Genomic DNA, 16,601 nt, shown 5'->3' with positions numbered 1-16,601 from the left:
TAAGAGTTAAGGAGTTGGAGGTTCATAGTTCAAGTCCAAAACTAACATCGTAATATAATATCAACTAACAATTTGCCATTAAAAAAATATTATAAACAAGAAAAAGAAAAAAAAAAACTTGTAGACAAATTGAAGAGGATAAAGATTAATGGAGAAGACATTGACTCCCAAACATAGTTTGGGATTTTTCTACCGGTCATTATAAATTTATAACTCCGTCCAAAACCAAAGGTATATAATTGCTTATCAAAACTTGTATGTGTTCCATGGCAGAGCTTGGCCATTCAAAACTGATCACACTATTGCTGCCCCTCCTCCTCCTCCTCCTCCTTGTAAAAAGTGGCAGCGGTCATGACGAGTGCCGGGAATTGTCTTGTGGACCTTACGAACCTCGTGTTAAATTCCCCTTTCAACTAGTCAAAGGTCCACAAGATCGATGTGCTTTTCCTGAGTTTTGCCTATACTGTGATGACCATAAGAAAACTATGCTTTCACTCCCAACAACTTCAGGTCCGATCAAATTCCTTGTTGTTGAGATATACTACAAACCACAGTCGATTCGACTGATGGACCCGGACAATTGTATTCCAATGAAGTTTCTCAAACTTAACGGTTCATCATTTCTATCTTATCATTTTTATTCAGTACCAGTGACAAATATCACCTTCCTCAACTGCTCTTCAGTTGAGCATCGATACCGGAGAAGGTATTCGCAAGATATGTTTAAATGTCCAATTTATGTTTCAAATTCATACCAAAGTGTCTTGGGATTGGGCCTTGAGTCGTGTACCAAGATGTTCGAAGTCACAGCATCCACCAGTCTAGATGAGCTACCATATAGTTGGTCGTTGAACTTGAGTTGGCCAAAACCTGATTGTACTGAGTGTGAAGCCAAAGGCAAAAGGTGTAGATGGAACCATAACAGCACCAAAGGTGACATTGAATGTTTCGACTGTATTAGAAAACAGAAATCAATCCATATTCCGAAATTTCTTATTTTCGTCGCTACAGGTCACACTCAATTAATTCACAACTTTAAACCAATTTGTTTGTATCTTCTTTTTTATTTAAATTGGGAGGTGATTATATTTAACCGTTAATCTTGTCATGTAGGTTCAATTCTTTTAGGGTTGGTGATGATTGCAATTATTAAGATCTATTTATATTTTAGAGAAAAAGAAGAAGATCAAGTTAGAGTTGACAAATTTTTAGAGGATTATAGAGCACAACAACCTACTAGATTTTCCTACGCTGATATAAAAAGAATGACAAGTAGATTCAAGGAAAAAGTAGGAGAAGGAGCTCATGGAAAAGTATTTAAAGGAAAACTCTCGAACGAGATTTTGGTCGCGGTGAAGATGCTCAACAATACCACCGAGGGAGAAGGGAAAGAGTTCATTACAGAAGTGGGAATTATGGGCCAAATCCATCATATCAACGTGGTTCGTTTGCTAGGATTTTGTGCAGAGGGATTCCACCGCGCTCTTGTTTACAATTTGTTTCCTGAGGGCTCCCTACAAAGTTTCATATTTCCACCAGATAATACAGACCATTTCATGGGGTGGGAGAAGCTACAACAAATTGGTATTGGCATAGCAAGAGGAATTGAGTATCTTCACGACGGTTGTAATCATTCAATCCTTCACTTCGACATCAACCCTCACAATATTTTGCTAGATGACTCGTTCACTCCAAAAATATCTGATTTTGGTCTTGCCAAACTATGTCCTAAGAATCGTAGTGCTGTGTCAATGACAGCTGCTAGGGGAACCTTGGGATACATGGCACCTGAAGTTCTATCACGAAATTTTGGAAATGTGTCTCTTAAATCGGATATTTATAGCTATGGGATGTTGTTGTTAGAAATGGTTGGAGGAAAGAAGAATATAGACGTATCATCTCCCGAAAATTTCCATGTTTTATATCCCGATTGGATTCATAATTTATTGGAAGGAGACGTACATATCAATATTATTGAGGATGAATGTGGTTTTAAAATTGCAAAAAAACTTGCGATTGTTGGACTTTGGTGCATTCAATGGCAACCGGTGAACCGTCCATCCATAAAATCGGTCATACAAATGTTGGAAACCGGAGAGGAGGACAGCCGGTTAAATGTGCCTCCTAATCCCTTTCACTCAACGACTTCAATTACCGCTACTGAAAGCAGTTTGCCAAGACGGCCTTTTCAAATGGAAGTGATTCATGAATAAGTGAAGATGATCATTTTAGACTAATTTGTATTGAATATTGATGCCTTATTATTGAGACAAAAATTGAGTATTTTAAAATGTGATAAACAAAGTAGCAGATGTATTTGTGGGAGTACACTATACTCTAAAGATATTTGTAACATTCCGATTTTTAAGAGCGAGTATAATTTCTTATTAAAACAACTGACACTCACAACCAAAACATTCATAATTGTTGAATAATTAAAATCAAAGTAAATATTCTCTTTTAAGAGTCTCTTGCAAATTCGACAATTAGAATATAATGCTACATTTTATAAAGGGTTATATAAATATGTTTTTGGTCCAAGAAAAACTTATTTAACCCTATATAAAATGATGTTTTCATATTACTTGCACATTTATGAGCTATTTTGATATAAAGTTGGGTAAGATTCTAACTTGTTTCAGATTTTTCCGAAATCTAGTATGTTTTGTTATGGGTTGTTTAATTAACACTTCTGTTTTGGTATAATCCGCTCAGCGGAACTAATTTACATAAAATGATAGTTTTTCTAAAAAATAACGTACCCCGTACCGGTACCATACCCGCATTCGGGCAACATAGACCACGACTTAAGCATCGGAACATATTTACATGGCGTTCGTTATTTAAGTAGCAGATGACTCTGTCACAATTTTTCCAAAAAAATAACATGAAGGCAGAATGCATAATAGTTACATCAAATGTTACTACCTCTGTCCCTAATTATAACACTTTGTTTGACAAAAATATATTATTCATTTACCTTGTTTTGACCGTATTTTTTTAATAATATATAAATGTAAATATTAACATATAAGATTTTGTTCAATTTGTTTTGATGAGTATTTTCAAAATAATAATTTTTTATAATTTTTATTAATAAACAATTAAAAATATTAGTGATCAAAATTGTGTATTATCGTACGTGGTGTGGTCAAACATGATCTTATAATTAGGGACGAAGGTAATATTAGTTTTCATTATAATACAATGGGATAGATTTGTTAGACAAAAAAGTTACATTGCAAGTTTCTATTGATTGTTCTTGAGCACTTACTCAAAGAAAAGTTACATAAAAAAATAATATACCCTAACAACATTTTTGTCCAAGGATGGCACCGCAGGCACACACATTTAAACCCATCTTCCTTTTACAATTGCAGGGGGTGGACTTTAACTTTTGGGCACAATATTTATGTTGTTTTGTAATTGTGAAACCATATCATATTGAAAACGAAAAAAATCATGCGAGAAGGCAGCAAGGTGCCAACAGAAAATCTCAAATTATTTTACTTATTTTCATGGTGGACCTTGTGATAATTAAAGAAAATGATCATAAAAAAAAAAATAATCATAATTGATGACGAATTCCACACATCACAAAGGGATGTAGTCTGGTGGATAATTTTTTTTTTCAAGTAGTTCGGTGAATAAAAAATTCACCTTTAAAATAAATAAGTGAAGTGTCTATTGTTCGAATTCCGACTTCTAAACATATAGTGTGATATCTCTACCAACTGAGCTAAACTCACGGAGACAATGAATAATTCTTTCTAATTGCCCAAATAAAAAAATCGGTGCCGGCAGAAGGTCCAAGCGACCCAAACAAGGGCTTTAAGCCTCAAAATCTTAGATTAAAAACGTCTCAAAAAGTTTAGTTTAGATAAATGGAAAATTATAATATGGATCACTTCTACAAGTGGTCAATGGTGGAATGGATCCAACATCTTATATGCTAATATTTATTTTTATTTATTAGTAAGTGATCCATATAACAATATTATTATAACGAAAATGAATTTTACAAAATTAACCGTTGGATTGAAAGTTTATATCATATAGATCGTCCATAATTTTTTTTTAGAAAAATTCAAAATCATTTGATATGTTATTGAGACATATTAAGATTAACAGTTTATGATTTTTATTAAATACCGTTAATCTTGATAACATCAAATGATTTTTAATTTTTTTAATTTTTTTATGGATAATCTGAATGATATAAACTTTCAATTCAACGATGAATTTTATAAAATCAATTTTCGTTATAATAATAATATTGATCACTTGTTCACGGTGGACCACTTATGAAGGTAGTCCAGCGTAGCATTAGCCTTAGATTAATATATGATATATGATCATATATTAATAAATGCCTAAGCTAGTATATTTAGTCAAAATGAGGATCTCATCTTCTAAAATTTAAATTTAAATTTCATACTAAACAAAATTTAATTTAATTTTTCAATTTAGTATTAATTTTTTTAAAACCTCACTATAAAATTTACTTTAGACTAGTGAACTTGTTGGCCGGCCTTGATTTTCTTGCGGGTTGGTGTTGAAAGAACTTTCGGCAAGTATGTTTCAAATATCGTATCCACAGGGACTAGTGTGATATCAATTGTAAATACACAAATTCCATGATTCTAAGTATGGGTTTGTTTCGATTTGGTTTCGTAACATAAAATTGCGATAAAAGTGCGTGATAAACTTTTGAGATAAAAACTTGTTGGAATTGGATTTCATCAAATCATTCACATGTATCAGTTAACTATTGATATATATATTTCATTTACTAATCAATATCGTCACGTATTACTCGTTGATCATATCCGTGTCCGGAATATGTCTTGAAATCTATTGTATCTATTAACTTTCCGATCTCTCGAATCATTAATCGATAAAATAGCATTAAGCTCTAATACTTTAAGTGACTATTAAATCTCAAAATCTATGTCTAAACTTTGAACTTTAACAAGTGATTATCCTACCTTTGATTCAAATAACATATGTCTATATCATTTAAATCTTTTAATAAAAGCATGAAAACAAGGACATCACTAATATTGATTGATAAATAAAACACATATAGCAAAGTTAAACTAGATTCATGATCATAATTCAATTACATCCAATCCCAACAAAAGAGATTTAGCTATGAATAGCCATGATAAACTTACAAAAGAGTGAAGATGAGAAGGATTGAAAGACCATTGGGCTTGATTTCTCAAGTTGTGTGGAATCCACCTTCAAAACCTCACTAACAGGATATATCTATGAAAATAGTGTTTTTCTATCTGATATTAACTAACTTGATATTTTACAAAATGATCTGAAATGCTATTTATAGACTTCTGGAAAAAGCCTATTCGCTACGCGAATCCTTGTTCGCTGCGCGAAGAAGTTGCTTAGTTGAAGAGGTTTGCTGACACGTGTATTTAGCTGTGACTCATCCTATGCTCACTAGGTGCTCGCTACAGCGAGCTTATTCGCTGCATGCTCGCTGGGTGTTCGCCAAGTACCTTGGACTCCCTGCCTTCGTTCGCTGTGTGTTCGCTGTGGCTTCGCTGTAGCGAGTTTGTTCGCTGCAGGTTCGCTGGGTGTTCGCCAAGTACTATGAACTCTCTGCCTTTGTTCGCTGCATGCTCGCTGCAGCGAATGCTTCAGGATTTTGTTTCTTTTCTTTAATATCAGCATGAACCTAACAAAATGGTTGGATTTGATAATTCTTGCACAATTTCTTAGTACACACTATATTTACATCAAAAGTGATTTATATTCCAAGGATTTGTATTCAATAAGTGCCTTTTAAACATGCATTTTAACCAATATTTAGCACTTATCAAATCTCCCCAACTTAGGACTTTGTTTGTCCTCAAACAAAAGGTATTTTAACTAGCTCACAATTCATTCAAAAGAGTGGGTTTGTAATCAATCAAAGTTTTCAATATCTCAGAGCACAAGTAAAGCAATGTCATCTCAAAGACTAGTTCCCAAAACATTCAAAGAAAACAAAGCATGATCATGAAATGATTCCTATGCCTAAGCAAAATTCTCAACATTCTTATCAAACAATCAAGACTCAAGTGTTATCTCAAATTTCTCACAATTATTTCTCTCAAGGGTAAGTGTTTAACTCAATCCAAGCAATGTGCATGCAACAATTCAATTCAAACATTTATCCAAGCAAAATCACAAAACATGCTATCAGTTGTGGATCACTAAGGACTTTATCAAGCTTGTAATGGGGCTGGGCTACAAAAATTCATTGTTTTTCTATGGATTCAAAAAGCCTCAAGGATAAGAGAGCACAAAATCTGCAAAATTCATCTCATGATTCATTCACTCCCTTTCTTTTTCCCCCTATTTCCATTTGTGGTGATTCTTTTGTTTTGACACTTTTCACAAAATTTTGTTTTCTTTTCTCATTTCCTTTTGACTTTCAATTGTGTCAAGCAACTCTTTTATTTTTTCACATATTTTCTTTTCTTTTTCAATCACCACAACACTACCTTTTTCAACCAATTTATTTATCTATTTTTCAACCTACTTCTCCCCAACTTGAATCTTATCAAATAACCCTTATAAAAATACACTTGCTCTCCTATCCTAAGACAAGGGTAGAGTAGTTGTTTTTCTTTTCTTTCGGTTTCAGGGTTTATAAAACAAACAAATTTCAATTTTTAAGGCTCAAATGGGGACACAAAAGATCACTATCTCACAGGGTAGGTTAAATTTGGCTAAGTGGTTATCACTCAAAAAGAAACAAGGCCTTGATCATATCCACAACATCAAACACATTAGTGACAGCAAGATTAAGCTAAAATCAAATGAGCATACACAATTGCCGGCACTCTCATATTTATGTAAACAATGGAAAGTTCACACATTCTCACCCAGCTAGATTGGATAACACAAGTTTCAATCATGTTCAACAAAAATAGTGAGAATCATCTTAGGACAAGTAACACATTTCAAAAACATGTTAAGTTTCTAAGCCTATTTTGAACACTAATCAAAGAAGATTGACATATATCTCTACAAATCAACTATCATGCTCAACACATTGATTTATCACAAACCTATCTTTCAATTTCAAACATATGTGAGCTTGTTCTTCAAAATGCTAATCACAATATTTCACATTACTAGACTACCATACTACTATATTAAATTACTAATTATCATGCATTAAACTTCAAACATTCATCATATGTTCACAACAAAACACAAAACAAGTGACACACATTCATACTTCCACATGTTCCACATAGTCAATACAAAAGATAAACTACTAAAACTTAAACATTAAATGACTGAAAGCTTTTAAAGTTCACTCATTTTGGCGTGCTTTTCAGCCATCTCCTTGCTTTCTTCACTCGGATTCAGAACCGGCCTCCGAACCAGATTCGGAGCCAGCATCACTTTCATCTCCTTCTTGCATAGATGCATCAGAACCAGCTTCTCCTTCACTTGCATTGTCTCCTTCATTAGCAGCTTCAGCATCTGCTGCATTACCCCCTCCGAGAAAAGTAGGCCTGACCTCAGGCCATGCAACATAGGCTTTGAAATCTTGTGGTGTCATCACCGACTGCCCGGTGTGCTGATTATAGAAAGATTGCTGCATTGCACTCATGGCTCTATACCCTGCATCATTCTGATCATACAAATAAGTAAAATGGTTATAAAAATTCTGATCATGAACAGCAGAGGTGGAGGCCTGGGGTGGTGGGGGTGGTGGTGGTTGTTGTGCAGCTCTTCTCTTCTTCGGTTTGCAGTACCGATCCACATAATCATCATCAATCTTCCCAATCTCCTCACGTCCAATTTCAGGAATGTGTATCCTATTAGCTGTACACAATCCCATAATTAAGCACGGGAAACCCAAAGGACTGTCGGATCTCACAGCAGTGGACTTGAGGTTTTTGTCAGGGTGGCCACACAAGGTAATCTCTTTCATCCAACCAGAGATGATACCGGCCAAATCCACTTCAAGGCCTTCATTTATGTAATGAATGAGGCCAAGTATATTCATGACAGCATCAGAAGTGTGAGAATTAGGTTGGATGTTATATAAAACAAGTAGGAAAAGGAGTAGGGTGAAGGTGCGCATATCATCTCTAAGGGCCCTCAAAGGTCTGTTGGTTGTGCCATATACGAAGTCATGGTTAGGCCTAAGAAGTTTTCTTCGCATGGTGTCAATGTCCCAAGTCTTGCGGGCTCTTTGCTTCTGAAAATCACACAAGGTTTCATGGGCGGGTAGGGTGAAAGGGTTGCCAAGATACTCATTGATGGCATTGCGGTCAAAACGGATGGTTTTTCCGCGTACCATAGTGGTAAAAGAGAATGGCTCACCCTCAGATGGGTAAGCATTTGCATAAAATTCTCTCACAAAGGTAGTATTGAAATATTTTGGTGGGTCAATAATTCTACCCCAACGCCTATCATTGATGATTGTTGCAAACCTCTCATAGCTGCCATGCTCAAAAATCTCGAATTTCCTTTCATTCCAAATCTTTTTCTTTTCAAGTATTTGGTACCGCTCAAATTGCTCCGGTCCACGAAACCTGCTGGGGTCAAAGGCTGTGTGCGATGAACTTGCCCCAGTCTTTTGCTTCTTTCCGGTGCTAGCTGCGGGTCGTTTTGGTGCCATTCCTGAAATTACTTCGAAAAACCACATAAGTCTTTTGCTCAGATAATTAGATAATTTATATTACAGAGCATGAATGTCAACTTTTGAAAGTTCCTGTCGCAAATTGTTAGCGAAAATTTCCGGTTATGAAGTAACAATTAACACAAGGGTTTTGCAAGATGCACTTTAGCAGACAACAACTATACACACACAGAGAGTTTAAATTTAGGGTTTAAAATTTCAATTTCTTGAAACAAATTTGTAGCATGTGTGAACAAATTTACAAAAAAGAAATTCAAAAGCAACTTATTTATTCACAATTGTTCACAATTTTGTCAAGAAGAATTGCAACATGAAGAGATTTAAATTTGTGTACCCTAATTTATTGAAGAACATACATGGCTACCCACAATTTCATCAAAATTTTCAAACTATCTATACAATTATGCATCTTTCTACCCATAATATCATGCATCTTTCACTATGAACAAAAATGATAAAAATTGAAAATTGAAGTTAAAATTCTGCATACCTGAGTGATGGAGATGCACAAACTGAAAGTAGAAATGAATGGGGTAGTGGGTGTTGTCTTAGATTTGAGATGGTGAAGGATGGAGATGGTGGTTTTGAGAATTTTGTGAGAAGAGGGAGTTTAGAAAAGTGGAATTAGGGTTGAAAAGGGGGAGATTCGTACTCCCCTCTGATTTTGTGGAAGTGGGGTGTGAGGTGGCATGTGAGGTGGCCAAAAATGGCCAGCTGTCACTTAATTATAAAACTGCAGATTTCGCACTGTTCGCTTAGCGAATGGATTATTCGCTTAGCGAATACACACCAGAAAAAATTTTCTGCATAATTGGCCTGCTGTGTCTGGCCAACTTGCTTCCTTCATAACAAAAGTGTTTAATGCATGCTAAAACTCATAAATACTTACAAAATTGGGTTGCCTCCCAACAAGCGCTTGTTTTACGTCATTAGCTCGACGTTCTTTTTGGAGCTTCAAGGATCGGAAAGTGGGATTTTGGTAGTGCCACGATCAAATTCACCACCAAAATAGAGCTTCAATCTTTGACCATTCACAGTCCATGTGTCATTGGTAGCTGGATCTTCCAATACAACTGCACCATATGGTTTCACTTCACGGATTTTGAAAGGACCGGACCATTTGGATTTAAGCTTTCCCGGAAATAACTTCAATCTTGAGTTGAAAAGCAAAACCATTTGGCCTGGCCTGAATTCTTTGTTGACAAGCCGTTTATCATGATAGCTTTTGACCTTCTCTTTGTACAGCTTAGAAGATTCATAAGCTTGGCATCTCAATTCATCCAACTGTTGAAGCTGAACTTTTCTTTGCTCTCCGGCTTGGCTTTCCTCAAAATTCAAAAATTTCAAAGCCCAATAGGCTTTATGTTCAAGCTCGACCGGAAGATGACATGCCTTACCATATACCATCTGAAAAGGTGTAAGGCCTATTGGTGCTTTGAAAGCAGTTCGATATGCCCATAATGCCTCGTCTAACTTTAATGACCAATCTTTTCTTGATGCGGACACAGTTTTTTCCAGAATTTTCTTTATTTCACGATTCGAAACTTCTGCTTGTCCGTTGGTCTGAGGATGGTATGGCGATGCTACTTTGTGCTTGACTCCATAATGCTCAAGTGCTTTGGCTAGTTGAGAATTGCAAAAATGTGACCCTCCATCACTAATAAGCACACGAGGAGTTCCAAAACGAGTGAAAATGTTTCTTTTTAGAAATTTTATCACCGTTTTGCCATCGGCTTTTGGTGACGCAATTGCTTCCACCCATTTAGACACATAATCTACTGCCACAAGAATGTATTCATTTGAAAATGATGATGGAAAAGGGCCAACGAAATCAATACCCCAGCAATCAAATACTTCAACAACATGCATGTTTTGAAGTGGCATTTCATTGCGCCTTGAAATTCCACCAATTCTTTGACAGTTATCACATCTCCGAGCATGTTCATAAGTGTCTTTGAACAAACTCGGCCAAAAGAATCCTGACTGCAAAATTTTTGCTGCTGTTCTTTCTCCATTATAGTGACCTCCATATGGTGAGTTATGACAATGCCACATGATGCTTGTGGCTTCCTCTTTGGTAACACATCTCCTCAACAGGTTGTCAGCTCCAATTTTAAACAGATAAGGATCATCCCAAACATATTGATTTGCTTCACGGAGGAACTTTTTCTTTTGGTGCCAATTGAAATCATCCGGTATTAATCCGGATGCTTTGAAATTAGCCATATCAGCAAACCATGGCCTTTCTTGCACCATAAGCAGTTTTTCATCGGGGAATTCTTCAAGAACCTCACGTTCATGTTTGGTCACCTCATTGTTTACAAGTCTTGATAAGTGATCAGCTACCAAGTTTTCTGTTCCCTTTTTATCTTTTATCTCAAGATCAAACTCTTGTAATAAAAGCATCCACCGAATGAGTCTCGGCTTAGAATCAGCTTTTGTAATCAGATACTTGATAGCTGCATGGTCAGTATACACAACAATTTTTGAACCAATCAAATAAGAACGAAATTTCTCAAATGCATACACTATAGCAAGCAATTCTTTCTCGGTTGTTGCATAGTTAACTTGTGCATCATTTAATACTTTGCTTGCATAGTGTATAGCATGAAAAATTTTGTTCTTTCTTTGTCCAAGGACTGCACCAACTGCATAATCACTAGCATCACACATCAATTCAAATTCGAGTTTCCAATCGGGTGCTATGATTATGGGTGCAGTCACCAATCTTTCTTTCAATTCAGTAAAAGCAATTAAACATTCATCATCAAATGTAAAAGACGTACCTTTATTAAGCAAATTGCTTAATGGTTTGGCAATTTTTGAGAAATCCTTGATGAATCTTCGGTAGAAACCGGCATGACCTAGAAAACTTCTGATTCCTTTGACATTTACCGGAGGAGGAAGCTTTTCAATGACCTCCACCTTTGCTCTATCCACCTCAATACCTCTGGAAGAGATCTTGTGACCAAGAACAATGCCTTCGGTCACCATGAAATGACACTTCTCCCAATTAAGAACCAGATTCGTTTCAACACACCGCTTCAGTACGGTGTCCAAATTCTTCAAGCAATGTTGGAATGACGGACCGAACACGGAGAAATCATCCATGAACACTTCGATGCATTTCTCTATCAAGTCAGAAAAAATTGCTTGCATACACCGTTGAAATGTTGCCGGTGCATTGCACAATCCGAAAGGCATTCTTCTATAAGCAAAAACACCGAAAGGACATGTGAAAGCTGTTTTTTCATGATCTTCGGGGTTGACTGAAATCTGATTGTACCCCGAATATCCATCTAGAAAGCAATAGAACTTCTGACCGGATAATCTCTCAAGCATTTGATCCATAAATGGTAATGGAAAATGATCTTTTCTGGTTGCTTTGTTGAGTCTCCGGTAATCTATACACATCCGCCACCCGGTGACGGTTCTTGATGGAATTAATTCATTTTTGTCATTCGCAATCACTGTCATCCCTCCTTTCTTTGGAACCACCTGGACTGGACTAACCCAAGTACTGTCGGAAATCGGATAGATCATACCAGCTTCAAGTAACTTTACCACTTCTTTTCTTACAACCTCCTTCATTGTTGGATTCAATCGACGTTGAGGCTGAGCAACAGGTTTGTAATCATCTTCCATCATAATATTATGCATACAATAAGATGGACTAATACCTTTGAGATCGGATAAAGACCACCCGATTGCTTCTTTGTTTTCTTTCAGAATTTGAATCAAGCTTTTTTCTTCATCAGCTGACAATGAGTTGCTGATGATCACCGGCTTCTTTTCTTCTTCTTCAAGGAATGCATACTTGAGATGAGATGGTAATGTTTTCAACTCAAGCTTCACTTCACCCGGTCTTTCTTCATTCTTAAGCTCCTCAATCTTTGCTTCTAAAGGAGTTACTTCCTTCAAAGCATCCAGCTGCTTCAGAAAACTCTCAACTTCTTCTTCTTTCTCAGGATCAAGTGCTTCAAAACTTTCAGTTAGGGCTTGTTCGAGTGATGAAGGTTGATGTGCTTGTTTCCTCACATCTAATATGGCTTCTTCCGTTGCATCAAGTTTGAAGCACATATCTTTCTCATGTGGATGCTTCATAGCTTCCCACAAATTAAAACTAACCTCCTCATCTTGAACTCGAACTTTCATCACCCCGTCATCAATATCAATCATCATACGAGCTGTTTTCATGAATGGCCTTCCAAGAATTAACGGAACATCATCATCCTCTTCAATGTCCATCACCACAAAGTCTATAGGGAACATAAACTTATCAACTTTTACAAGAACATCTTCAGCCATTCCCGACGGACGAGTGATGGATTTATCAGCAAGTTGCAATGTCATTCTTGTACGTGTGATGTCAAGACCACCAACCCGTTTAATCACCGATAAAGGAATAAGATTGATGCTTGACCCTAAATCAATAAGGGCTTTTCCAACATTCACATTACCAATGGTAACCGGCAACGTGACTCTCCCCGGATCTTTTTCTTTAGTCGGAAGAGTTCGTTGAATAATGGCACTACAGCTTGCATCAAGTTGAATAACTTCATCATCATTGTACCTTCTCTTCTTGGTAAGGATTTCTTTCATGAATTTTGCATATGTTGGCATCTGCTCCAAGGCTTCGGAAAATGGAATGTTGATTTGCAATCTTTTAAAGATATCCATAAACCTTGCATACTGCCTTTCTTTATCCTTCTTTGATGGAGCATGTGGATATGGCAGATGTTGAGGTAAACTATTCTTTTCTTTTCTCACTTCAACCTCCTTCTCTCCCTTCTCTGCATTTTTTTCATTTTTTTCTGTTTTTTCATTTTTTTCTTTTTCAACTAATTCTTCCTTTTTATTCTCTTCTGCTTCATTCTCACTTTCTCCTTCCTCCTCTTCATCTGCTCGTCTCATAACCTCCTCTTCCTTCCTCAAATTATCACCTATTCCCTTGCCAACTTCCTTACCGCTTCTTGTTGTAATTGACTTGCATTGTTCTTTTGGATTCGGTTCGGTGTTGGCTGCAAATGATCCTCCTTGATTTTTGTTATTGGCCATTTCTTTTGCTATTTGACCAATCTGAGTCTCGAGATTTCTTAACACCGCATCATTGCCTCTTTGGTAGACTTGAGTTTCTTGCACAAACTGATTTTGTTGTTGATTCATCACATTTTGTTGTTGATTCTGTTTGGTCTGCATCTCTATGAATGATCTCAAAGCTTCTTCCAAATTTGAATTTTGAGTTTGTTGTACCGGTGGTTGACTGTAGCTTTCATATTGTCTTTGCCTATTTGCTGAGCCACCATCTTGTTTCCAACCTTGACCATAGTTTGAGTTGTTTCCCCTTTGATAGCCAGCATTATTCGGATACTGACTTTGTCTTTGTTGATTTGCCATGAAGTTCACCTCTTCATGAGATGGAGGACAATGACCAGTTGGATGATTTCCGGTGCATAATTCACATGATGCTACTTGCTTTGCTTTCCCCGATCCTTCTTGAAAAGTCATCAATTTTGACATTTGTTTGGATAACTCCTCCACTGTGTTGGTAAGAAGTTTATTTTGAGCCAATACAGCATCTGACGGATCAAGTTCAAGAATCCCAGGCTTCCTTTGAGTTTTGCTGCGTTCACTTTGTCGATCACTGAGTGACATTTTCTCAATGATAGTCGTAGCATCTGCAGCACTCAATGATAAGAGAGAACCACCTGCTGTTGCATCTAAAAGGAGCTTTGAATCCTGCAAAAGACCATTTCTAAAAATATGAATTTGGGTTAGTTCATCAAATCCATGATTAGGGCATTTACGCAGCATTGCTTTGTATCGATCCCATGCTTCACATAGAGTCTCATTGGAGCCTTGAGAAAACACCGCAATTGATGTCTTTGACTCCATGAATTTATGATGTGGAAAGAACCGATCAAGAAACTTCTCTTCCAAGGTATTCCAATTTGTCATGACTTGAGCTGGTAAATCAAGGTACCAATCTTTGGCCTTTCCTATCAATGAATGTGGAAACATTCTCATGAACACCGCTTCCTCCTCCGCTTCAGGAGCACCAAGTGAACCGGCTATTTCATAGAACTTCACCAAATGATTGTATGGATCTTCATGTGATAAACCTGTAAAAGGGTTAGCATATAACAGTTGCAAGAGACCGGTTTTCATCTCCGTCTGTCTTGCACCTCTGGGAGGTCTTGCAAGATGAGCAAGCCTTCGTGGACTGTTATGACATGGCCTCATACCGGCACCTTCGTTACGTGGCGGATCTTCAGCCATCTCTTCGGCTATTGAGGATGTTGAAGAAATAGAAGCAGAATTTTCTTCTTGCAGCCTCTTTTGTTTGGCTAATTGTTTCCTTTTCTTTCTTTGACTGTTATTCCTTCGAGCTGTTCTTTCGATTTCTGGATCAAACAGTAAATTCTCTGCAGAAATCTTTCCTCGCATAAACAGGACAACAACCTAACCAGACAAGTTAGCGTGCACAAAAGATAACGAATAGTAACTGAAATTAAAAAGTACAAAATTGCTTAAAACGATAGAAATTGCGATTAAACAACTAATATCAAACGCCAGTCCCCGGCAACGGCGCCATTTTGTTGAAAGAACTTTCGGCAAGTATGTTTCAAATATCGTATCCACAGGGACTAGTGTGATATCAATTGTAAATACACAAATTCCATGATTCTAAGTATGGGTTTGTTTCGATTTGGTTTCGTAACATAAAATTGCGATAAAAGTGCGTGATAAACTTTTGAGATAAAAACTTGTTGGAATTGGATTTCATCAAATCATTCACATGTATCAGTTAACTATTGATATATATATTTCATTTACTAATCAATATCGTCACGTATTACTCGTTGATCATATCCGTGTCCGGAATATGTCTTGAAATCTATTGTATCTATTAACTTTCCGATCTCTCGAATCATTAATCGATAAAATAGCATTAAGCTCTAATACTTTAAGTGACTATTAAATCTCAAAATCTATGTCTAAACTTTGAACTTTAACAAGTGATTATCCTACCTTTGATTCAAATAACATATGTCTATATCATTTAAATCTTTTAATAAAAGCATGAAAACAAGGACATCACTAATATTGATTGATAAATAAAACACATATAGCAAAGTTAAACTAGATTCATGATCATAATTCAATTACATCCAATCCCAACAAAAGAGATTTAGCTATGAATAGCCATGATAAACTTACAAAAGAGTGAAGATGAGAAGGATTGAAAGACCATTGGGCTTGATTTCTCAAGTTGTGTGGAATCCACCTTCAAAACCTCACTAACAGGATATATCTATGAAAATAGTGTTTTTCTATCTGATATTAACTAACTTGATATTTTACAAAATGATCTGAAATGCTATTTATAGACTTCTGGAAAAAGCCTATTCGCTACGCGAATCCTTGTTCGCTGCGCGAAGAAGTTGCTTAGTTGAAGAGGTTTGCTGACACGTGTATTTAGCTGTGACTCATCCTATGCTCGCTAGGTGCTCGCTACAGCGAGCTTATTCGCTGCATGCTCGCTGGGTGTTCGCCAAGTACCTTGGACTCCCTGCCTTCGTTCGCTGTGTGTTCGCTGTGGCTTCGCTGTAGCGAGTTTGTTCGCTGCAGGTTCGCTGGGTGTTCGCCAAGTACTATGAACTCTCTGCCTTTGTTCGCTGCATGCTCGCTGCAGCGAATGCTTCAGGATTTTGTTTCTTTTCTTTAATATCAGCATGAACCTAACAAAATGGTTGGATTTGATAATTCTTGCACAATTTCTTAGTACACACTATATTTACATCAAAAGTGATTTATATTCCAAGGATTTGTATTCAATAAGTGCCTTTTAAACATGCATTTTAACCAATATTTAGCACTTATCAGTTGGTATAAAGTTTTTTTTTTACGGTGGTTGGGATAAGTTATT

At 36.5% G+C, this 16,601-nt stretch overlaps 2 protein-coding genes across 2 annotated transcripts; one reads left to right on the top strand and one right to left on the bottom strand.

The window, feature by feature from the left end:
• The first annotated feature begins 228 nt into the window (after positions 1–228).
• LOC123902692 (rust resistance kinase Lr10-like) lies at positions 229–2,393 on the top strand. Its single transcript, XM_045952475.1, has 2 exons — positions 229–1,011; positions 1,114–2,393. Exons 1-2 carry the CDS (start codon positions 258–260, stop codon positions 2,211–2,213), a joined length of 1,854 nt encoding a protein of 617 aa, XP_045808431.1. The 5' UTR covers positions 229–257; the 3' UTR covers positions 2,214–2,393.
• Positions 2,394–6,060: 3,667 nt separating this feature from the next.
• LOC123891492 lies at positions 6,061–14,950 on the bottom strand. Its single transcript, XM_045941369.1, has 2 exons — positions 13,552–14,950; positions 6,061–13,464 (listed from the first exon to the last, which is right to left on the bottom strand). Exons 1-2 carry the CDS (start codon positions 14,948–14,950, stop codon positions 9,626–9,628), a joined length of 5,238 nt encoding a protein of 1,745 aa, XP_045797325.1. The 3' UTR covers positions 6,061–9,625.
• Between the last annotated feature and the right edge of the window lie 1,651 nt (positions 14,951–16,601).

This window comes from Trifolium pratense, linkage group LG1, assembly GCF_020283565.1.
Source record: "Trifolium pratense cultivar HEN17-A07 linkage group LG1, ARS_RC_1.1, whole genome shotgun sequence".
NCBI classification, from domain to species: Eukaryota; Viridiplantae; Streptophyta; class Magnoliopsida; order Fabales; family Fabaceae; genus Trifolium; species Trifolium pratense.
Note: the sequence above shows the minus strand (reverse complement) of the source record. Positions and strands in the feature narration are given on the sequence as shown.